Raw genomic sequence first — 24829 nt, 5'->3', positions numbered from 1 at the left:
TACCCACCGTGACTCATCCCCTCCTTCCCCCACAAGTCACCCCCAGGGACACTAATTGGCCTTTATTAATGTGCCTATTTTCGCTCATTCACACTTTCCCCCAGTCTGCTGTCAGCTTTAACACTTGGACATTCCCAAACTCTCCTTCTTTTTTTTTTTCTAAATGGGGAATGTCAATCAAACTTGTTATTAATACAACTAGCATTTTTCTTTATTTCATATATGAGTAAACAGTATCTAAAATGTCTTCTAGCATTACACTCTACATTTCACTTTTGCTTTCTGCACTGATGCACAACTTTTTATATTATGGGCTTTTACATTATAACTAAAAATTCAACACCAAAGAACTTCATTCCAAACAGCATTATTTTTTTTTTTAACTCAACCACTCAATTGTCTTTTTTTTTCCCAAAGTATCCATGGAATATTCAGATAACATGATTTACAAAAATTCAAATGGTTATAACGTGATTCTTTGCCAGAACGTCTCGTCTCAAATTTGTTGTCAATGTCCAACCCTGTATAAAAACAACTTTCTCATCGCACAGCCCAATTTCTAAGCCTAAATGTTAACAAAATGCTATTTTGAGGTGGCTGAAAATTTGTCCATGGGCCAGATGCCAAGAGAAAAGGAGGGTTTGATCCCATCATAAAGGAATAAAACTGATCATGTAGACACCTGTTGCCACTCCTTCGATATTATATCAAATAATTTTTTCTTCTTGGACCAGATACTAAACTACTCGTACTTGAAATAGACACAGAAACACACCCTTTTGTTCTCAGTAAGTTCACTAGTGGCTATTTGTTGCTTTGGCAGTTGCATGGTAAGTGACTTGCATTAGTTGCAACAGGCACAATAGAGGTAAAGGAAGTATTCTGTACACAAATATTGAGTTTGAAAATAGAAATTTGAAAGAATAGTATGAAAACCATGTTCATCAGTATTTTTTTGTCTTCTCATGTTAATTTCAATTTTATCTGGATAGTGTAATAAAATGTCAGAGGGTTTGGTTAATCGCACTCCTTGAGCAAAAAAAAAACCACAACAACAACAACGACACAAAAATACCAAAAATAAAAAGCAAAACAAAATGAAACAGAACATTCCATTTATTTCCTATAACTTCAACTGATGGGAAGGCAAGATTGATGGCAAGAATTTTGATCTTGACTCTGGTGATAGTTGAGAATGATGTCTTTTTCATAAAACTATAATTATAATGTTTGCTTGTTTATGAACATTATTGTTTGTGCTACATTCATCTAGGTGAAATGTAGAACTGAACTAAACTAAAGGGGAAAGCGTAATCAACGTATTAGTAAAAATGGAATGATTTTTCATCCCAAATGTCTGAGAATATAATTTATCAGACAGAAGTTGACTAAGCAGCAGAATATAATCTGGGAGAAGACTGACATTTTTCATCCGTTTCCCTAGCAACATATCATCAGGTCCGGGAATCCTAAATGTCAAGCAACAAGTGATTCACCCTGAACTTAAATGCAATAACCTAGCAAAGTTTGTTATTTCAAAGGTAGCAGCTGGTTGCCAAAGAATAAAAATAAATATAAAAAAACCCATAGAAATAAAGTATAAGTATATTGTCTAGTAATGTTATAGTTTTCTAATCAACTTGGAACAGAGACACATTTCTGAGTATCATGAAACAGAATTGTTCACTCCCAGCTCTCACAAGCTTCCAAACAAACTCAATGTAACGCAATGTTACCATGCATCACAAAACCAGCAAAAAGTTGCATGCACTCATTTTGCGTGAGGACTCAATTATAAAGTGAAATGGGTCAACTCAGCCAATCTTGAGTTTTTCATATTTTCTGAAAGAGCATGTCTTTTTCTACATTCATTCTTAAGTTTGGAATCATAAAATGTATGGAAAATTGTGATTTGAGCTGTTTTCTTTTTTAAATTGTGTAGAACAGTGTGATTACGTGTGTCTTATAGAGTCCCCTCTTCATTTCCTAAAAACCCTTTACACACTCTTCACTTCCAACTCTACTAACTTTTGAAAGGATAATGCTAATGCTTTGAAAAGTTGGTATAAGTCATGGATAGAATGTGTTGATAAAGCATGATCAATTTCAACTTAATCTGATAAACCCTTCATTGTTGTTGCTATGGAGCTAATTTACATTCCTTTCTTTGTCCCATTCTTTGCACACAGCACAGCTCAGAATGGTTTAAGCACTTGCATAGACCCTATACTTCAGAGCCTCTTTTTCTCAGTACACACTTTTCCAGAGTGTGTGCTTTCTTTCCAATATTTAGATACTTTATAAGCTGTTATTTTCACGAAGGTTTAATTTTCATGAATTTAGCAAATCACGGTTGGATTGTGAATTTAACAACACACGAATATGTCTCAATGCGCTTGAGTAACAGAGCATTTATATAACATTGGCGAAAATGTCTATGACCTCCTCATTCGCAAGAAATATTTGTACGCGAAAATAAGAGCATATACAGTTGGTTTGAAGAGTCAATCTGAATTGACCTATACATTGTTTTAAAGCTTACAGTCTGCCCTTTTAGAGTCTGATCTTAGCCAAAAATCCATGTCTGGCAACTTTTTGTTGATTTTGTGAGTCAGGGTCACAAATGATGTTAATTGGGATATATTGCAAAATGATACAGTAAGTTGAGTGTAAACCACAGAAAGTTTTTATATCACACACTTTCAGCTCCTTTACTTCTGATAAACTAATACATACATTCAGGAACACTTTTCTTTCCCAACAGCTGAAAGCTCCCACATACTTCTGAAAAGCACATGACATGGTTTCTGCCATAAAAAAGTATGATGTAAAACAGAAAAGATCATGTACCCTTCCCCCAGACAAAATTCCCCTGATGGCACATTTCTTGCCAAACCCATTTATGACATCCATTAGTCAGAGTTTACAGCTTCTTCAGCCTCAACTTCCCGAGCTAATCACTGGCTTGTACTGTATAACGACACTTAATGACACAATCTGTAATGTATCTACAACCACACAGGTCATGCTGTCTGATGCAAAAGAAAATAAAAAACAACAACAACACACAATATAATCATGTTAGCAGTTGTTCAGGAGATTTGTCAACAAAATTTCAAACCAGAAGGTCGCCATGGTAACCGCAAATGCTCGTCTGGCTAACACAGAAGTGTAAAATGAGAGAGGAGAGCAAAGAGGTGGAGAGAGAAAAAGATATCGAGGGAGAGAGAGCTCGAGAATGGTAAGGAGAGAGAGAGAGGAGAGAGAGGGAGAGAAGAGAGAGAGAGAGAGAGATAGGGAGAGAAAGATAGGGAGAGATAGATAGATAGAGATATATATAAAAAGAGAGATGGAGTATATAACAAGTGAGGAAGAGCCCTCAGAAATGATGCAAATGTCAGAATGCCACCCAAGGGCAGCCTGCGGGTTCTTCCTTCAGCGAGGCATGACTCGAGCCAGTCACAGACATGAATCACAATTCTTCTCCTGGCACGTAGCGGTTGTGAGCGAGGGAGCCCTTCATTTCCGTGGAAGTCTTTGGGAAAATAGCCGGCGGCACAATAACCTGGTAAACTCCCCCCAGGCCAGGCTTCAGCTGCCCAGTTTAGGAGATGTGCACCTCTTTTGTCTTTTTACTCTGTCCTTTTGACTGTCAACAATCTTGCAATTTTTCCCCTATTTTTCTTTAATTAGGTCCAGAGTGGTAATACCGCATGCTTTTGAAGCCACAAATTTTACAAAAGGAAATTTGTGGTGTTTCATTGCAACACCTAAAATCTGTAACATCATACAACTTTCTTTAATAATCAAGTTCCAATCGCATGGGACACATACCATTCTGATTATTTTCTTTTACAACTTGAACATGCCAAGAAAATGCACACTCAAAGCTGTTGCAGATTTTCTCTATGTTGGACTCTCACTTATTCATGGAATTTGCTCCTTTTGTCTCCTTCATGCCCCAGAATATACACTGGTAGAGGACGTTTTGTCCCCTTTAACCCAGAGTTTGGGCAAGATGGGATGACACCACAGACCAAAACATCCCCTTAAGCTAAATCACACACACACACACACACACACACACACACACACACACACACACACACACAGAGCGGAAATGACAACTTCATAGCTCAAAAAACTCTGTTGTCTGGTTGCCACAATAATATGAAGACACCACCACTCACTTAGAGATGCAGTCATTTACAATTCTGTCCATCTATCTTTCCGTCCATTCTTCAGCCTCTCACTTCAAAGAGAGTTGGAATACCATATGTCACTGGCTCACTAGTTAGTTTGCAAAGACATCTAATATATATCTGGTTCCCACCCTGCTGCCTGCCTAGTAGTCTATTCAATATCCATATATATTATGTGATATCTACCTACCGATCTCTCTCTCTTTTTCTTTTATATATCTCCCTCTATGTATCTATATCTATCATAATTGTCTTCTCACCAGATCCATTTTCATTGATTCTTTCACCTGTTAGCTCTATGTCTGTCTGTCTCAGAGTATGTTTGTTACTCTGTCTACCTACCTCTCTATCTACCAATCAATCAATCAATCAATCAATCAATCAATCAATCAATCAATCAATCAATCAATCAATCAATCAATCAATCAATCAATCAATCAATCTCTCTATCTACCAATCTATCTTTCAACTTACATGTTAACTCATTTATATCTATCCTTCTATTTCTTTGTCTGTCTATCCAATTCTATTTCTATCAGTATATCACCCAATAGACACGTTCTAAACTAGTATATAGCGCCACTCACTTCTCCCACATACGAAAAACAACACAGTAACAGTTCAAGTTGTATGACAAAACCATTCCATATGTTTACAATTAAATGTATCAAACCCACTGAAAGACAAAACAAAGCAAAAAAAAAAAAACAAAATGAAGAGCTAATAAACACTAGACTAAGTATAGATATATCAAGATGATTATTTCTTTCATAACAGGTGTTGATAGGAATTATTTTCTCACTGATATTCAAGAGCAATCATGATAGAATCACACTCACAGTGTCTCTTTGCAAATGGAAGTGCTTAGATGACATCCATAACACCATTAGACAACCAAACTACTAAGCAAACCAGACATCCAAGGACTAAGGAAATAAGAAGTAAATCTTCTGTCCTGATAATCAACACGGCATACACATACATTCAAACTGACTTCTAACTGCAAGCCATTGTGGTCATGTATTCATCATACAACCACACTCCTGCAAATTTGGTATTTGCAGGCATGACATCAACAGTTTTCTGCGAAAGAAGAAATCCTACCTCAGTCACACCTTGCATGACATACTCTGAATCTTTAATCCACCTGCACCCGAAAGTTCACTATTTTTAAAAGAGTCAGCACCTAAAATAGGTAAGTACCGAGTGAGAAATCTTCTCTCCACCCCCCCCCCCCCCCCGATTCCACAGATTTCTGTTACAGTTTTCATTTTCTCTTCAATGTCGTAACACTAAGGCTTCCTTCAAATGCCTGTAAAGATAGTACTTTCTATTCGTTCCCCAACAGGAGATGGCGCTCTTGCTGTTTCATGAAACCCTGCAAATGATCTTCATGACCACATGCAGCTGGTGCATACCAAAAGTCAGGGAAATTCTCTGCCAGAGAGTAATAACTATAAATCTACTCCACCAGAAACCAATCCTGCTCAACTCAAACAGACTTCTGGTTGACCAACGATGGCAAAGAACAGTGTCATCAATGGTGTCATTAAATTCACATTTTGAGTCAATGCAATCTCATTATTGACTACTGATGTCACAATAGTCATTTCATGAAGACTGGCATGAATTATGATGTCATCACATCATAGACATGCATCCTCATTGTTTAATAAGGCAATGATGTCACAATACAAGTGCTATGAGGAAAGTGTAGGTATGACATCATCAAAGCTCCTGACTAGTGATGTCACAGTACTAATTCATAAGAATAATACCATGATGCAAACCAAGAAATCCTTGACACACTTCTAGCTGATTGATGGCGTCATTTTAGTCTTTTGGAGTCAAAAGGGGCCTGAGCCTGTTGTGTTGTCTGTAGTTCATATACGCTCCATGTTTGTCATTCTGTATGTAAGATTCTGCTAAGAGCGAAAGCTCAGGCCCATTTTGACTACTGTACGTTTCACTCCACAGGTTCGCAATTACGAACTATTGGATCTTTATAAGCAGTTTTCTGCATCTGTTTTGCCACATGTCATTTTCTTTTTTCATACAGAATAGTGCCGTGTTATTACAGCATACTTTTGCTAGAGTTACTCTTCAATATATCCTCATTGTTGACTAACGATGTCTCAATACTGTTTCATATGATGCAGCTTATGATGCCGTCAAGTCATAGATTTGCATCCTACTTTGAACACCAAAAATAAGATGTCACACTCTCAGTATTAGGGTGTCACACACACACAAAAAAATGCCTCATTGATGTTCCTCAATAATGTCACAATATCATTTCATGAAGCATTATGTGGAAATGACATCATATCACACAATGGCATCACTATTGTTGACCTATGACATCACAATGCTAATTCATAAAAGACAATATCAGGTCTTCAAAGCATCATATTAACTTGGGTACTATCGGCCAATGATGCCATCATAGTTAAACATACAGAATATTCTTATGATGTCATTACTGCATGGCTATGCTTCCTTATTGTTTACAAATGATGTGATGATACATTGTAATTAAGAATACAGTGCAAGATGACATCAAAGCATGGATAGCAACCATTGTTGTTGACCCATGATGTCCCGAAACATGCTTCAATTGCACTAAATGATGTCATGAGAGCATTGCTAAGTTTCCTTATTTATGACCGATGATGTCACAATACTAAATCTCGGAAAACAGCATTATGATGTCACGAATAGTAAACTATTATGGCACCCTTATCGGTGACCCATGATGTCCAAATACTAAATCTGTACCAATCTATAAAGTGTCGTGACAATATAAGAGCACAAATGAGCATCACTCCCCTTCATCAATAACATCACAAAACTAGTTTCTGCAAAATGGTCGCATGTCATCACAAAGTAGATTGGTATATCATCCCCACTATTGACCAACGATGTTCGCACACAGGGAAATAAAGAATTATATAGAGAATAGTGATATGATGTCATCAGAGCACAGACATGCCTCTGGGCAAAGGACATTAGGTATTATGTTGAGTGCATGCATGCCATTATACAAGGCTCGACACCTAACTTTTTTTCCTCTGAAGGTCCATTTGAACCACTAAAATCTTTAAATGTAAAATTTTGGGGGCCTGAAAAAGAAAATTTTGGCCCAAAATAAGAGATAAGAAATAATTATCCTTTTTTAATCTCCTTTACCAAATCAGGTCACCCCCAAAAATCACCTTTTTGAAAATTTGGTGGCCCGACACCAATTCTTAGTGGCCTTAGGCCCCCGGGTCATTACCAATGTCGAGCCCTGCATATATTATTACAGACAGTCGCAAAGAGAAGGACGAGAGATGAGATGAAGAGGTGAGCAGGTTGGGCCAAGCTTTGCTATCCTGAGAAAAAAATAAATAAAGTGATGTTCTGCAAAAAAGAATGACTGCAAATAAAGTCGAATAAATCAGTTTTTACTAAAGAAAGCAAAAGACACGAATGATTACATAGTAAGATTAAGCAGAGCATGCATAGGTTTGCATGCACAAGAGTATAATCCCTTTCATTCCCATTCCTAGTGCAATTCAAAAATTCACAATTCTGCAAACCCAAAGCAGTTTGATACTCAAATCCAGAGTACAAATTCATCCTCTCAGGCATAATGCATCAAGTATTTAGGTGGGACTACCAAACTTTCAAAAATGTTGGTTGCAGTAGGGCATTAAACAGTTATGTCTATATTACTTTTCCAATTAAAAAATTTCATAAAAATGATGACCTTGCAATAGCACACATTAGGATGATACCATGTTTTAATTTCTTATGCATGCAGCCTACATCACACTCTGCTTGAAATATATAGCCCTCATTTGCAAAGGGCGTGGAGGTTGAACAAACATGTACCCTGACCCAAGTAATAATTATGTTGTATACACATCAGACTCAAGATATGATCAATCAATGTGTAACATCAATGTGCAAAACCAGAGGCATATATTATATATATTATATCTCTATAGTGCTTCGAAGAGACCCATCAACATTGAAAAGATTGAAAAGATATTCCAAATTGCCAAAAAGCAAATGACATCGTGAAGAGGAGCGAGCTACTCTAAAGCATAACTGCCTTCTACACAGGAAGTTTATAAGATGTTGGGGAAAAAGCTTGCAAATGAGGACCATTATCTTTGATCCCTTCAGCACCTAAAGTATCTTTGTTTGAACCACTGGCAGTGGTCTTCATGTGTGAGTGTGTGTTTGTGCTTATGTAGGATGTGAGCGGTTGAAAATCTGTGTTTCTTTCCTTCTATATTCATGTATCATTCCTTAATCACCCTATTCTGCATGTTCATCTTCTACACCCATAATCTGTTGGCCTATAAACCTATGAAAAATAGTGAGAAATTTACCACCTTCCTCAAATGAGAGGAAACTGACATAGGAAGGAAACCTCTTAGGCCGGAGGATTAAAGGTAGCAGATCAGATAATAACAAGGAATAGCCCTATCTGCAGACAAACCTTGCTAGGATAAACATTACAGAAGTCAAGCATCAAAACGTATGTCCCCAAAAAAATTACAACGCGACCCTCCGCAATGATAACTTTAAGAATAGTGAATCAATCCAAATACAATTTCAGGGTATGAAACTATAACTCATTGCCCACATCTTACAGAAAACCCCATTCGATTTGCTTCAGTGGTCAAAGAGAAATGAGGAATTTTGTAGAGCATGTCAAGAATCTCTTCACTCCAAGTTATGTCTATGGTGTTTACACATTAATGTGCAGTTCCAAGAGCATTCAAGTGCTAAACTTGGAAGAATCAGACTCATGACATGCTTTACAACAATCCAAATTTCTCTCTGACCGCTCAACCAAATTGAATGGGGCTTTCTGCAAAATAGAGCTGAGATGTTATATTTTAAGACCCTGAAGTAGCATTTGGACAGTTTAATCATATTGGGTGTTATCAATGCGAAAATCCGATTGTGATTTTTTTTTTGGACATACTGTATAGTGGTTGGTGAAAAAGCAATACAGGCAAACTTGCAATGGGTCTGTGAGATAGAAATATATTATCTCTCACACCACACATTAATATACCGCAAATGACATTCTGCGGGATATATGAGCAAACCAAACATGCATGCATGCAAAACCCTGAAAACATATATTTCAAGAGGAAACTCATCATTACCATCAATTGATAGAGGGGAAAACATGGTATTAACAGATGGAGTGCAAGGTCATGAACCAACATGTGCATATAATATGTAACCTGTCACTGTCAAGGCCTTATGAAGTAGCAAACAGCTGATAAAACTGTCAATTAAGCACCAGATAATTTCTGAAAGCATAGAGTGACTTTTTTTGATATATAATCAAAGGTCTTAAATGCAGTATTAACCACCACTTGTCTGAATTTCAAAGCCTATTAATACTCTGAAATTTTCACTTTTCTTAACATTTTAGTTTTCACGGTGTATATCAAAAGGACCTATTGATTTTAAGTGAATAACCTACACACATGACAGTGTCTAAACTCGAGCAATTTTCTCTATCTGCATGGATGTGCTGGCAAGCTTTTTTAACTCTGTGAGTGGTGATAGTGTGTGAGTATTTTTTTTTTAAACAATGTGGTGCAACTTATATATCATTGGGAAACTTTAAAGAGGTTGGAAAATGTAATAACAAAATCAGAAAATCGGTGTTCGGCAACTAATATCAGGCTTTCATGGTGATGGGTGGCATACAAAGAAAAGATACAATTACAAGGAAAGGGTCTCAAAACCCAACAGTTGAATTTACATGTGTATATTGGTCACTTCACAATGCACAATCGCTTCATGTATGTCGACACCACTTGTTTGCCCACCAGCATGCTACAATGAGGAGCACATCAAGACAAGGCAGTGAGTTCTGGTAAAGTTTTCACCCAGTTTCAGCTAAAAATGTCTGGAGAGAAATGGTAAAGGCAAGAGTGCTATAATGACAGCACTAGTCACTCAAAGATCTAGTCATCATTTTGCTTTTAGTATCTGTGAACATTCTAATATTATCAATGAAATGTGTTGTCTATTGAGGCAGTGGATTGTATTTACCGCTGATTGAAATGGATATTTGCTGTAGCAGAAACAAAATGTACCAGAACTACTCCTTTCTTCGGAACACATCTCACTGTCAGTCTGTAACAAGAAGATTGCTGATTAATTTTGAAAGATATTATCCGAGCCAAGGCTCACAATCTTCTAGTTCTAAACTGAAGGGATGTGTTCCCACACCTCATCTCCCCAGATGCTGCTGAATTAACCTTGCCTGTCACTTACCAAGTTGAGGAGGAGGCGGTGGGGGAAGGGGTGGTAGAGAGTCCTCTAATATGAGGGGCGTGTGCCCATTGTTGGGAGCATTCTGGTTTGGGGTGGGCGTGTTGCTGGGCTTGTTGCCGTTGGCATCTGCATCCAGTTGCTCTAGGAAGGCGGCGTTGCTGTTGGCGACAGTGGGCTCCACCCCATTCTCCAGCTTGCTCTCCGGCACTGTCTCCAGGCCTCCAGTCACGTCGCCGTTCATCAGGATGCTGTTGCGAGGGAAGATGTCCGTCAGGCCATTTTTGATCGGCGACAGCGTGATCTTTTCAGGCCCGTTGCTAAGCTTGCTGTTCTCCTCTCCTCCTATTCCTCCACTCCCGTTGCCACCGGCAACATGCTTGGTGGTCTCACCATCCTTGCAACTGACTACGGATGACGTTCGTGGTCCGTTGCCCTCAAACTGCGCCCAGCTGTTCCGGTAGATGAGAGACAGCCGAACGGAGTCCGACGTCGTGTTCTTCGTCGATGCTGACTCGTCCATGCTGCTCTGGTCGCTGATGCCATTCTCGATCATGGAATTCAGAGGGCGCTCTCCAGTCAATGAGCCATCGGTGTCGAGGGAACCAGAATTGCCACTTGAACTCTCAGGCCTAGAGAAGAAGAGAGTGAATTAAATCACGTGAGAGACACATAATGCTATTTGTTTTTCACAAGAAAAAGGCAAGTGAATGTAATTGAAACACATTTTATATGGAGACCTGCAGTCTGGGGCAACACTATAGAATGTATGGTTTATCTGTCACATACAAATTCTGACATGCCTCCCTCTATAGTCAGGATTCAGACATTTTGCTCTTGACTGGTAAATTGACTTTACACAAAATGTCTTTATTCCAAAATGTACTTTTGCATATTAGGGAGTAGAAATCATTTATTTTTGCTTGTAACCTAACATCCATCATTTACACAGATGTATACCCGGGACCAACTTGCATCTTTACAGAGATGATACATGCAGGTATGTTACTGAATATCTACACATCAAATTGTCAATCTAGATTGTTTGCAACATCAAATCTGGCTAAACATGACTTGTGTATCAAACTTTTGGACACTGTCTCTCATTGATATGAGCTATATTGGTGTAAAACTACAAGTATGAGATCATATTCTAGTTTCATATCATCTGATGGGAAAATAACATGAGCACAGACATGTGTATTGAGTGATTCTCAAGTTCTGTTGTCATATGTTCAAACAGCATGTGATTACTGCATAATGTTGCTAGTCAAGACATGACTGCAGTGGGAAGAGATTTATATTCTACATTTGATTCATTTCACAAACTGTTTCCCCCGCCCCACTCTTACCCCATGAACCCACATTTCTGCAATTACGATCTGATGCCTTCAAGTCCACCTAGGTCATTAAAAAAATGGAATCACAGTAATAATGTGTCATGTGACCAGACAAATATGAGATATTTAGTTTGTGAATATATGAAGATATGAGATATTTAGTTTGTGAATATATGAAGATATGAGATATTTAGTTTGTGAATATATGAAGAGTTTGACTGCAAAACAGATTAACTCCATTCTTGTCAATATGAGATATTTACGATTAAACCTGTGAAAAACAAAGAAAATAATCAGAAAATATGGGGTGTTGTCAGTTATAACAGAAAGAATATTAGTTATTATCTTACAAGTGAGGTATCCTCGGAAATGTTTAAGTTTGCTCTATCTGAAGATAGACTTAACTTTAGAATATTTAAAAATGGCCCTCAACCCGTTCATATAGTTTTCTGGACTCTTTACCTTTCTTCTGGAGGTGGTTTGTAGTCTGTGATGAAACTCTCCAGGTGTTTGATGATCTGTTGTAACCTCATTGCTGTCTTCTTGGCCTCACCCTTCATGTCCATGACACCTACCACTGAATTCAGGGCCTCCAGCTCCTGTATAGATAGAACCAAAAATGCAAGATATCAAAGCTAATGAAAGACACAGGTGACTTGTCTGAAAGATGGATACTAGAGCTTCAGAATTAGTTTCCATTGTGGATTTTTTTTTTTTTCATGTGACCACTGTTCTCCTTGAAATGAAGAGTATGAATACATGAAGAGTTTGTTTGCAAAAACCGATAAGTCCATATTTGCCAAATGGAGATATTTGCGATTAAAGGTCAAGAAAAATTAAGAGAATAATGTAAGAAAATGTTTGCTTCTTTTTACCATAACTTAAAAAATGTACCTTTATATGTGGTGACCAATATATCATTTAAAAGGTATTATTTTGTACTTTATGACTGAGACCATACTTCAAAATCTTCAAAAATGAACTTATCAGTTTTTTGCGAACAAACTCTTCATATCTTCATGTCTATGTCATGGAATATTTGACATGAAGCACCAGTTAACCCGTTTAGGATGGGCTGATTTTGCTACAACATGCATTTCCCATAGGCACCTGCCCGAGTATACTCGGGACTTGTCCTCAATGGGTTAATGAGCTCCCTGTCCGTTTCAAAGAAAAGAGTGGGTTAATCCTAAATAGTGTGTAACAAAAATACTACTTCCTGAACTACATCAACCTTTAACAATGTTGAGAAAAGCAAGTTTTTTTCCTAATCTTCCAATGGAGGAATAAGAGCTCAGTGGAACATGAAAATCAGAAAGTGCCTCTATCCTCAGATAACAGAAAGTAAAGACACTTCTATTTATTGGCTGGATGTATTTTTAAAAGTATGAACAAGAGCATTTTATAACTACTTGTTTCATTCATCAGAAACTTAGTAGTTTGAAAGTGATGCCCCCCCCCCAAAAAAAAAAAAAGAAATGCCACACTTACTTGTAATGTGGAACGTTTAGATCATTTAGGCAGAATTTGCTATGGCCCCTTACATTAAAACATGTTTGAAATAGAAATTAATCAATCAATCAATCAGTCAATCAATCAATCAATCAATCAATCAATCAATCAATCAATCAATCAATCAATCAATCAATCAATCAATCAATCAATCATTCAATCAATCAATCATTCAATCAATCAATCAATCAATCAATCAATCAATCAATCAATCAATCAATCAATCAATCAATCAAACAAACAAACAAACATATAACAAACAAACAAACAAACACCCTTGCAATCAAGTGTAATTCCACTTGGGTTTTTTTTTTCAATGGCCAGAATTCTGCAAATATGTCTTACAATTGATTTGCATGCCTGAATAAAAGCACATATTTTATGCAAATGGGCCATTGCATTGTGTACAAGATTAAATGAATCTTGGGTTTGCAACTTGAATTTAACAATACCAGTTTCTTTCAGTTTCATTACATAGTCTCCAGCAAAGTAAATGAGTTTTTCACCAGCTGTGGACATATAATATTCAAGCCTATACATGTTATACAGGTATCTGTACGATAACGTAATGCTGACCAAGCATTTGCGGATAACGGAGGATTGTCTCCAAATAAACTTTTCATTACTAACAATATCCTGTAGCATTGAAACTCTTTTCTATGCAACTTATTTGCAAGCAACTCATTTGCCATCTCCCTTTAAAATAATTATCATGCTATGCCGTATGCAGAGGCGGGACTGCATGGGCACAATGTGAGCTGTTTGGAAATGCTCTCCAGTTGGGTGCAGTGGTCTGAAGGCTGACTTTGGAAGCAGCAGAGGCTAACCCATTTAATCCTGGATAAATCCTGCTGCAGACATGGTCGTTCCGTCATCACTAAATTGGCAACTCTGAATTTTACTGCATATATTATTGGTTGACAACCAGACGGTGCTATTGCATTCTCAAATTTGAGTGTAAATGAAAATGAAAAAGTAAATTTTTATGTTAAAAAAAGTTAATTTAATCAGAAGTGGGTATATCTATAAGCAATGTTCTAAATATCAGGTAAAATAACACCCTTGTGGCTTTGATTTTCAACATTTTACTAAAAATTAAAATGATTAAAAAAATTGGAACCATAATGTAGAGGAGATCAGGCTGTACAATGTGATACCAATAACTCAATAACCCCCAAATCTGCCACAATAGGCGCGGTCAGACTGGCAAAAGGTGGAGAAGTTTAAGGTCGCGATATTTAAGATCATGAAGTTTTGCCAGTGTGACCGCAAACTTCCCGCGAAACTTCTCGATCTGTTTGTGGGCAGTGCCTCCGAAGCGCGAGGCCATTGTCATGTATAGATGTGCATTGTTACGTCACAATCACTAGCCATTGGACGGCGCACTCTTGCTTGCGCGCCTACCAATGGCCCAAACTTCGCGATCTTAAACTTCTCGATCTTTTGCCAGTCTGACCACGCCTAATGGCCCTCTGCTTCTCAACAGATGATATCATATGGGAGAAAATTTATGCAACTAGTTTAATTTATTCAAACTGCACAAAACCAGAAAAAAACCTAAAGAAATGCAAATTTGAGAGGGAAAGAAGAACTTTAATCTTCTAAAATGTGATACCAATTTCAGAGTCTGTTTTGTATTTTGCAACCAAGAGGCTGCTGAAAATTTTGCGACCAAAACAAACAATGAATTATGATCAACAGGGGCTCAAATGACAGTGAAATTATTGTTCTACCATATAACACACTGACATATGAATAGTAACAATATAATTAATAGACGAATTACTGAATGAGAGCAAAAAGGAGGGTTCTGAGAATTGTTGGGTTAAAGGGACGGGAAGATCGAGCAGGAAGTGACACTCATTCTCAGGCCGCCTCCCCCTCGTTCTCACCCGCATCGATCCGAGAGAAACAGAGACAGCTATTGGTGACATCCTGCACCTGTTATCCCCCCGGCTTCCCTTTCCCGAATCCTTGTGCTCCTTATGATCCGTCTCATTACTGTGTACTCTGCTCACTGGGCTTTTGAAGTCACCCCCCTCCATCCTCTTTCCCTCGGTATAAATGGTGCTCACATACATCTACATCCTTCAACCTTTCACAGGATGGATGATGTTCTGACAATTAGCACGGAAATTCACACCATGTAGTTTGCGGAAACAGAAATTGAATCCTGCACTCGGTTAACACGACAGCAACTTATCATAGTGGTCCATTTTAGATGACACTACTATATACCACAACAAGTGACATTAAGGAGCTGTGACTGGTAGGATATGGGGCCGACTGTTCTCAATGCACTCAAAATGAAATTTTATTTTGGGTCTCTCATTCAGGATCACGACCCAAATATTCAAAATTTTTACAGTAAGACAAGAGATAATGCATTATTTTGCGAGATTAAGGTCCCCATCCAAATCGCAATACTTTGCATGATTTTTTGCAAAAAGACGCAAAGTTGTGCAGTGAGTAATGACTGAAAAAAAAAATTTATATCCCACAATGCATCGCCCGTGTCACTCTTTGATGTTTTTACCAGCTTTACTGCAGTAAACATGTATGTATTAAATATTGAATTGGCCTTGTGATGTAGATTAGTAAGCATACTATTCATAACATGCGCATATCAGCTCTTTGCAAATAATCATGACTAAAAAAGTTTGAAATATTTTATAATGAAAACGCAGCGCTTCATCAAAAAGAAGCGACCCTGATCGCGACCCAAATTTTGGAATTTTTGCAATGAGAACAGCACTAACTGTGACTCATCTGATAAGGACCTTGGACTATATCGCTCAAGAGGTGCCTAGTCCAAGTCCCTGGCAGGAACAACTGAAGAGTTTGATCAAGAAATGAGTTAACTCCATAGCATTCTTGTTAATGTGAGATATTTGTGATTAAAGCTGCTAAAAAACACACACAAAATAAGTAAATTGGGATACCTTTATTCATAGCTTCAAGAATATTCCTTTTTACACCACAAGTGAGCTAACACTGGAATGGTTGTGTTTCAATGATGATGGACTTACTTTAAAATTTTTGAAAATGACACTTACCCCCATTTGCAACCAAACTCTAACAACTGTACCCCACATGCAAGGCATTATTCTCATTACCTCATACTTCGATAAGAACTCATAGCCTTGAGTCCTGTGGACGTCACTTGCTTTTAAGCATGCAATGCTCATCAAGTGGTCATGCAAATCAAATGAATTCAAACTTGAATCACAATCAAACAGTACAAATTATTCCACTTAATGATTGTCTGATATACTAGATACAGTGGAATTAACAAATCAAAAACTCTTTGAAAAAAGGCATTAAAACAACAATTTCCCATAATATGGAATGTTGAATGCCCTCACATTGCAGGCTTGTTGCCAAGTTGAACCTCAGCAGACTGTCTTTTCGATATTTTGAGTTGGGATCATAGTAACAATGGGGGCTGAACAGCTGCAGTATCTGAACTTGGGCACAATTACAGATTACTCAAAAGCCCTTTGCACTCTTCTAAAATTTCCTCTCACTGATTGCAATTAGCAATCCAGCCACATTTTTCTCCCTCCCCCTCCCTTTCCCTCTCCCCCTCCCTTTCCCTCTCCCCTTCTTTCTTAATTCCTACCCCTCTCCCATGTTTCATATAGGCCTACCTATTACAGTGGCAAATCCAGAGGGGGGCGAACTGGGCGTGCGCCCCCTCTTTATTTGTTGTTAAAATAAAAGAATTAAAAAAAAAAAAATGAGATGAAACCCGGAAGTAGCACCAGAAATATTGTTTGCGCCCCCCCCCCCCCCCCCCCCCTTTACGGAATTCCTAGATCCGCCCCCGTATTATATATACATCCTTAGAGGCTACAAACACATGTAATATAAATATAGGGAATGAGTACAGTAACCTCCATACATGGAACTGATTTGGTATTCTGACCTTGCCCTATGTGGAATACATCCTTGTGTCCATGTACTTACCCCCATAAGCATCCCTGGACCAAAATACCCAATTCTGCTGACTGTGAATCACCATCCATAGAATGGGGGAAAACAGTACTCAAGATTTGCAGTATGATAAGTCTTGCGGAGGGCAGATGGGTACTGGCATGATTTTTGACAAGTTTCTCGAAGGATAAATAAAAGTGAAAAATCCCTGAACATTTCTGTTCTTTTACAGGTTGTACATGATGTTGAGGAGGTAACACAAAATGGGAAAAAATGGCATCAAACCTGAAGTGGGTTTCAGAACATTTGAGCTCAACTTTGCCTTGTTCGTATCCTGATTAATACCCAACACTGCTCACCTTTGTGATGAATTTCAGACCAATACAAACTTGATAAAGTGCACATTGATACAAAATTAATTACTACTCCCTGGGACACAAGTAAAGTCCACCTTAGCAATAAAATAGAAAAGTGATTGCCACAGCAGAAAATGACAAGTGGTACTCAATTATGCAATGTGGCATCAAATATATCAAAGCAAATCTGTTCCTTTATAACTTGACTATACATTTGTATCAGCCCAAGATTGTGGTTTAAATATGAGAATGCTGGAATCATTAAAAAAAACAACCAACCATCCATAGTGTGGTACTGCTGGATAAAGTGCCGTGCCTAGGAAAACAACCATTGCTGCCATGGGACTCCCACCAGGGAACACATGAATATTTTTTGATGTCATATATGTTCTACTAATGAACGTCTTGTTTCTGCGGGATTAAAAACATGCGAAATTAATCTCACCCAGCCAAACGTGAAAAACTACTCACTCCAAAATAGCTACTTTTACAGTATTCTACAAATAAAAACCCTTATATTAACATGCCTCAGAAATATCTGAAAGTGAATTACAACAATCAAATCTGGAATGGAGATAGTTCAGATATCAAACTTTAGATTTTTGAACTCAAACGACTTTGTAAGTTTCTCATTTGCCGTTTTCTCAGCTCTAATGTTGAAAGGTCACATAAAGTTTAAAATCAAGACTGCAGTCCTTGTGACAAACATTACAGGCTTACAGCAATTTGTATTACCCTGAATAAGTGCAAATTTTCTCCACCAGTAACTTGATTACATTCCCTACACTATTAGATTCACTTCTGAGACTTCAAAGTAGACTAGTAGACAAAAATCAATAGAAAGTCAGGCGTCAATGCAAATCATTCCTTATTAAAATGAAATGATTGGCATCTTACATTCAGTTGGATGATGTAGGCTAGCCAATCAATCGTGCCTAATAGAATTTCATCCTCGATCGGTGCAATGATGATAAGAATTGAGCACCCACTACTTCATGACATTTGCAGAAATATGATGGTTAAAAAGAAAAAAATGGGGGGGGGGGGAGAAAGAAGAGCGACAGAATTTCAGAAATTAAACCAATTTGAGGTACAAATTTTCATCCATGAGATATCCATGCGGTGCTAAATTGACGCAAGTGCTAAGTAACGCTTCAATTTAATTGGCAGCTATATCCGGGGCCAGGATGAAAGCTCTGCTAATCGTAGCCAGGAGATTGTGTGCTCCCCAGCTTAGTCATCTACTTCCTATCAGTCAAATTGAATGCAGCGAAAATTTCCTCTCTTTTCCAGAGCTAACAGTAAGTCTGATTTCGCATGATTTCCACTCATTTACAGACGAGACCATCTCACCTCTACTCACTCTTTTACTTTGTGTCATGTTGATGGAATTGACAGATTTAAAATTAAAACTTGTGAGACCATACAAGGGAAGAGTCACCCATGTAAAATTCCCTCCTGAACACTGATCTAAAATCATGTTATCCCAATCGGATACTATTTTGATGTTAAACTATCTCTGCATATTTAATTAGCGCTTTGCATCCAGTGGAAAAGGCGCTCTATAAATGTCTACTATTATTATTAATGTTAACTGAAAGACTCATTATGGTAAGAATCATTCAGAATGCATTTAAGCAAAGCTGTTTTTTTTCTCTATAGCTTATTTTGCAGAGAGATTCTAAGTGCTTAGAATGCATTCACACAAGAGAATCAAACAGGGATATTACAAGGATGTTGATGGTAACATTGTTCTGGAGGTTCTCTCCTAATGCAGAATTAAGACTGCACTGCACCAATTTCAATGTGGTTAATTGATTTCTCAAGTTCAGGATAGCGAATGACTGTATTCTGATACAATGATGGCCTACTGATCACTAATCAAGAATTTATTAACGATCGATTATAGAATTGAATCTCAAATCTATATCATGGTACGCAATCATTCTCTGTTGACTGGGATGGAGTCAAATCAAATCAAATCAAAATCAAATCAAGTTCAGTTCAAATGATATGCGTCCTTCAAGGATGAAGAGATGATGATATGAGGATGCAGTCTTAGTTCTGTAATCTCTTGATTGCTTTCACTATCGAAACTAGCACAGAGCATGAACGAAAAGTGCACTACAGCCTGGTCAGCAACTTCTCTTTTTAGTTGCTATGGTAACACACGAGAGGGGGGAAAGGTAGGGGGGATGTGGCCCCCTCCCTTCCTCCCATCTCCTGGCTTTCATATCCCACCCCTCTTCCTGACTGAAACAGAACCTTTCACCCCTTGTCCATCAAGGAGGCATTCCGGCTGGGCGCCTATCTTGAAAGCAGTCATTCCAATGAACGCAAGTGTGTTATCTCTGAAAACCTCCCAGCATCCTAATATGCTTTCTGCTAAAGAGTGGCTGGGGAAAAAAAGAGTCCCCAAGCCAATCTACCTCAAGCTAGCATGTGATGGGATCTTTCAGAAACCTGTCAAAACCTACAGACAGGTGCATGCAATATTCGTTCTATGTGAAAAATGTCTGCTGCTTCGAAATGTGACATTAAAGTACTTAACATTGTATGAGAATAGTAGTTTACACTCATGGAAACTATCTTAGTTTCACATTTCACAGTCAGCTCTGTCTATATAAGCCAAAGTAAAGTTTTGGTGAGGAAAAATAATGAACGAATTGATAAAGAGGTCTTCAGCCATCTTTATTTGCAAAACAAGATATGAAGTAGACCGTGTCAACCAGCACAGGGCTGTGGCCAAGAGAAATTGTCCTTCCTATGGAATATGAGTACAAAAGACTTGTATGACCCTTTCTTGTTTCTAAAAACTACTTCATTTTAAATTCAACTGTTAACATTTGTATATTTCATTATATTTCCATCCTTCTATCATTTCATCATAATTTAACAATCACTCTGACTTCTTCATTCACATGATTCTACAAGATGAAAAGAGCCATAATTTCTTTGTTTTTTTTTCCCCCAGCAAATTCCAAAAAGTGCACTAAGGCATGGAGATGTGTTTGGATAAGCTTGGGACTGCATCAGGAGTATCACGATCCTTCATCTACACGCTTTTCATTTCTTAATCCCTCCCCTCCCCTCTGTCATCCTTAAAGTCACTTCCCAGCTTCCTGACAGACAATCCAACTTTTCTGCACCTGCATACGACTGCTGCCTATTTGAATGCAATGAAACGCTAATCCCACTGAAATTTGTGGCACAGTAGATGTACCACATGCTATTCCTGAACTCTGAACGGATGCTACAATATCATGTGCTATCATTCTCATTCTTGAGAAAATGTTCTATTATTGTCCAACGTGTTTCTGAAATGAACTTTATTCTATAGCATTATGTTTAATGGTATTATGGCACCAATTCACACATGGGATTTATACTGCAATAAATGTCATGCAGTTGCTTATATCTAATAAGTTTGATTGCCTGATATGACAAGAGCCAGTATATTTCGTCAAGATGAAAACAATATACTTTGTGTGTGATCAAATATTGATCAAACACTTCGTTCTTTTTGTGTAGTATTATGTTCTCTCTTTGCATTTTTATCATTGTGAATCAGACACAATTCAGCCATTGGGATGCAAAGTTTGACAATTAATAAACCATTCAATTCAATTCAATTTCACAACGTTCCTATTTTGTGAGACTGCAGTTGCTGCAGCGTAACGGTAATGACTGCTTTCTATTCAAGTTGAACGTGGGGATCCGTACCTCGTAGTAGCCCTTGAGCATCGTATTGATGTTCTCCTGCTGGGACTTGACGCTTCCTGTCGTCGTGACGACGCTGGCATTGAAGACGTCCTCCCCAACATTGGCCACAGAGTCTCGTCTGTCTCCACAGGCATAGCGGATTGCCTGAGAAAGGTGGGGGTGGGGGAGGAGAGGGTGGGGTTTGGGAGGGGCGAATTGGAAAAAGAAAAAGGAGAGCACTCAAAAGTACAGCGACATATCCCATGAAAACCTAGATGGCAATTACCCCGAGCTGCAGAAAACTGCCAGGAAAGACACCACTGACCTTGCTATAAAAGGAATTTCACAAAAAACAACACCTCCAGAGCGTAGCCAGTGAAAAACTGGTCTGCTTGTTTTCTATAACATTGAACAATATGTAGCTAAATCTATGCAAAAGTAAGACAGGTAAAAAAAATGCACACACCGAAGAAATTCAATGAAAACTGATGAAAGAAGAGACAATAGAGCTCATTATCAGCTATACTGTTATACACCATTTGATCTTCCACGCATGGTCTTATGGGGAACTATACCAGGAAGATCTATCCGGCTTAATTTGTGATATTGACCTCTCTATACACAGATCAAATGCTCCTACTTTCTTGCTGATATTAGGCTGTACTGAATACTGGCTAAAACATCATGAAATGCCACTACAGGGTGACCATGTACTTGTAAGATGTACAGACTGCCACATGCTTCAAACAGATTTGCAAGTTCAAAGCACAAATAGAACATCTTCTATCAATATTTGGAATTCTATATTTTGAATGGCTGACTGACTATTACTTGACAGGCCAACATTTCATCAGGTAACACAGTACTTACATGAATCTGCACAAATTCCACAGTTAGGCACATTTCCACAATATAATACATATCTTCCTCTATCCAGATCATTGGAACACTAATCACACAAAAAAAGTCCGTCTACTTCTCCTTCAGTATCATACTTAACATGCTTGGAGACATAAGAATATTCACAAAACATCCACACAGCTTGGATTCAGAGGCAAATAGCTTTTCAGAACTAAACTGCTAGATGGGGAATCATGCAGAGTGCACCCAGCACTGAACAACATTCATGTGAATTTTGATCTTACACACAGGGAAATGTGAAACCGCTGAAAGTCTGCTGTAGATATGAAAAGAGCACTTGATATCTGAATTAGCAGCAGGTATATGAACACAGAAAGACTGTGTAACATATACTCTCTTTTTCCATACTGTTTTCTCTGATCTTCCTATCCCTACCATTCTCTTATTTGCTCTTTTCCAATCTCTCAACCCACTCCCTGCCTGGATTTGGGTCATGAGATCCATTACTAGATGACGTGATAAATTTTGATATCAGTTACGAAGCTGAAGTTATTTTGTGGATACAACAGCTGCACAGTAGTTTGACTGAACAGATCACGAAATAGAACTCTGAAAAGAGATGTATGGATTAACGTGATGACTCTCAGAAAAGAATGCATATTGTCATGGATCAAAACACACCGAAGAAGTGCAATCCTCTCAACACCGTAGTCTTAATTGTCTAGGTATCAACATAAGCTATAAGTTATTGTCCCCGCCGAACGAGTTCGAGCAGGGGACTATGAAACGGGCTCCGTACGTGTGTGTGTCCGTGTGTCCGTCCGTCCGTCCGTCCGTGTGTGCGTCCGTGTGTGATTAAAATCTTCAATTTGCTACTTCTCTGTCATTTATGAGCCAATTTTGATTCTGTTTGCTTTATATGATAGCACTACATGGGAGCTTTGAAACCTCTAAACAGAATTTCAGTCGTGACCTTTGACCTTGACCTTTGACCTATATTGTACATTTTGCTACAAAATGCTACTCCTTCGCCATTTCTAACCCGATTTCGATTCCGTTTGCTTTATGTGATGGCACTAGGTGAGGGCTTCAAAACTTCTACACAGAATTTTGACCTTTGACTTCTTTGACCTTTGACCTTGATTTTTGACCTGTATTGTACATTTTGCTACAAAATGCTACTCCTTCGCCATTTCTAACCCGATTTTGATTCCGTTTGCTTTATGTGATGGCACTAGGTGAGGGCTTCAAAACTTCTACACAGAATTTTGACCTTTGACTTCTTTGACCTTTGACCTTGATTTTTTGACCTATATTGTACATTTTGCTACAAAATGCTACTCCTTCGCCATTTCTAACCCGATTTCGATTCCGTTTGCTTTATGTGATGGCACTAAGTGAGGGCTTCAAAACTTCTACACAGAATTTTGACCTTTGACTTCTTTGACCTTTGACCTTGATTTTTGACCTATATTGTACATTTTGCTACAAAATGCTACTCCTTCGCCATTTTTAACCCGATTTCGATTCCGTTTGCTTTATATGATGGCACTAGTTGAGGGCTTCAAAACTTCTACACAGAATTTTGACCTTTGACTTCTTTGACCTTTGACCTTGATTTTTGACCTTTATTGTGCATTTTGCTACAAAATGCTACTCCTTCGCCATTTCTAACCCGATTTCGATTCCGTTTGCTTTATGTGATAGCACTAGGTGAGGGCTTCAAAACTTCTACACAGAATTTTGAACTTTGTCTTCTTTGACCTTTGACCTTGATTTTTGACCTATATTGTACATTGGCTACAAAATGCTACTCCTTCGCCATTTCTAACCCGATTTCGATTCCATTTGCTTTATGTGATGGCACTAGGTGAGGGCTTCAAAACTTCTACACAGAATTTTGACCTTTGACTTCTTTGACCTTTGACCTTGATTTTTTACCTATATTGCACATTTTGTTACAAAATGCTACTTCCGGCGGGGACATATATTACGCACCGCGTAATTTCTACTTTTCCTTGTTAAAGTATTATTTTGATGACCATCAAACACGTTGAAGACAAAACAATAAATGCATGGTTTATCTTTCACTAATGTAATGAATATTCAACAGATCAAAACTACCGCTTATATCTTGCCTTTATTCAATGAAGGACATTTCAACAGCAGGTATATTCATGAATTTGGTTCTACCATTTTTCTTTTCTTAGTCTGTGATACAAGTGTTTCATATTTACAGGTAGGAAAAACAACTCAGAACTTTACATCATACTGTATATGCCATATATCTAGGTAGTCTAATTTTTCAAAAATTGGGACTTCACAACAATTTCATGACTGGTTACTCGACACTTGATATTGGAATACAATATCATCACACACCTTGTTCATGTACTGAGTACTTTGTACCAGTACCTGTATGTGTGCACGTTGTATTCATGTTGGGATGAGAGTCAATGTTTTTGGATGTTCTTAAATTTGCATATAGCACCTGACATATGAAATTTGTGAAAATAAAAACCTCACAAAAGATATGGCATATACAGAACATATCCTAACATACAAGTGCCAGTTAGACCAATGTTTACATCAAAACTTATATGAGGTAAGAGACAAAGCAAGA

At 38.0% G+C, this 24829-nt stretch overlaps 1 protein-coding gene across 1 annotated transcript in view; it reads right to left on the bottom strand.

Moving 5' to 3' along the window:
• Positions 1-24829, bottom strand: part of LOC139732478 (uncharacterized) — a 221529-nt gene that overhangs the window by 42504 nt on the left and 154196 nt on the right. Inside the window, exons 11-13 of the mRNA XM_071643340.1 lie at positions 21367-21510; positions 12302-12438; positions 10503-11131 (exon numbers count right to left, since the gene is read on the bottom strand). Coding sequence (XP_071499441.1) covers positions 10503-11131; positions 12302-12438; positions 21367-21510 — 910 coding nt within the window. The remainder of the gene's footprint in view (positions 1-10502; positions 11132-12301; positions 12439-21366; positions 21511-24829) is intronic.

Source organism: Diadema antillarum, unplaced genomic scaffold (assembly GCF_040938485.1).
Source record: "Diadema antillarum isolate AM-2024a unplaced genomic scaffold, OU_Dant_1.0 seq00000425_RagTag, whole genome shotgun sequence".
NCBI lineage: Eukaryota > Metazoa > Echinodermata > Echinoidea > Diadematoida > Diadematidae > Diadema > Diadema antillarum.
The sequence above is the reverse complement of the archived record's forward strand: the minus strand, read 5'-3'. Positions and strand labels throughout refer to the sequence as shown.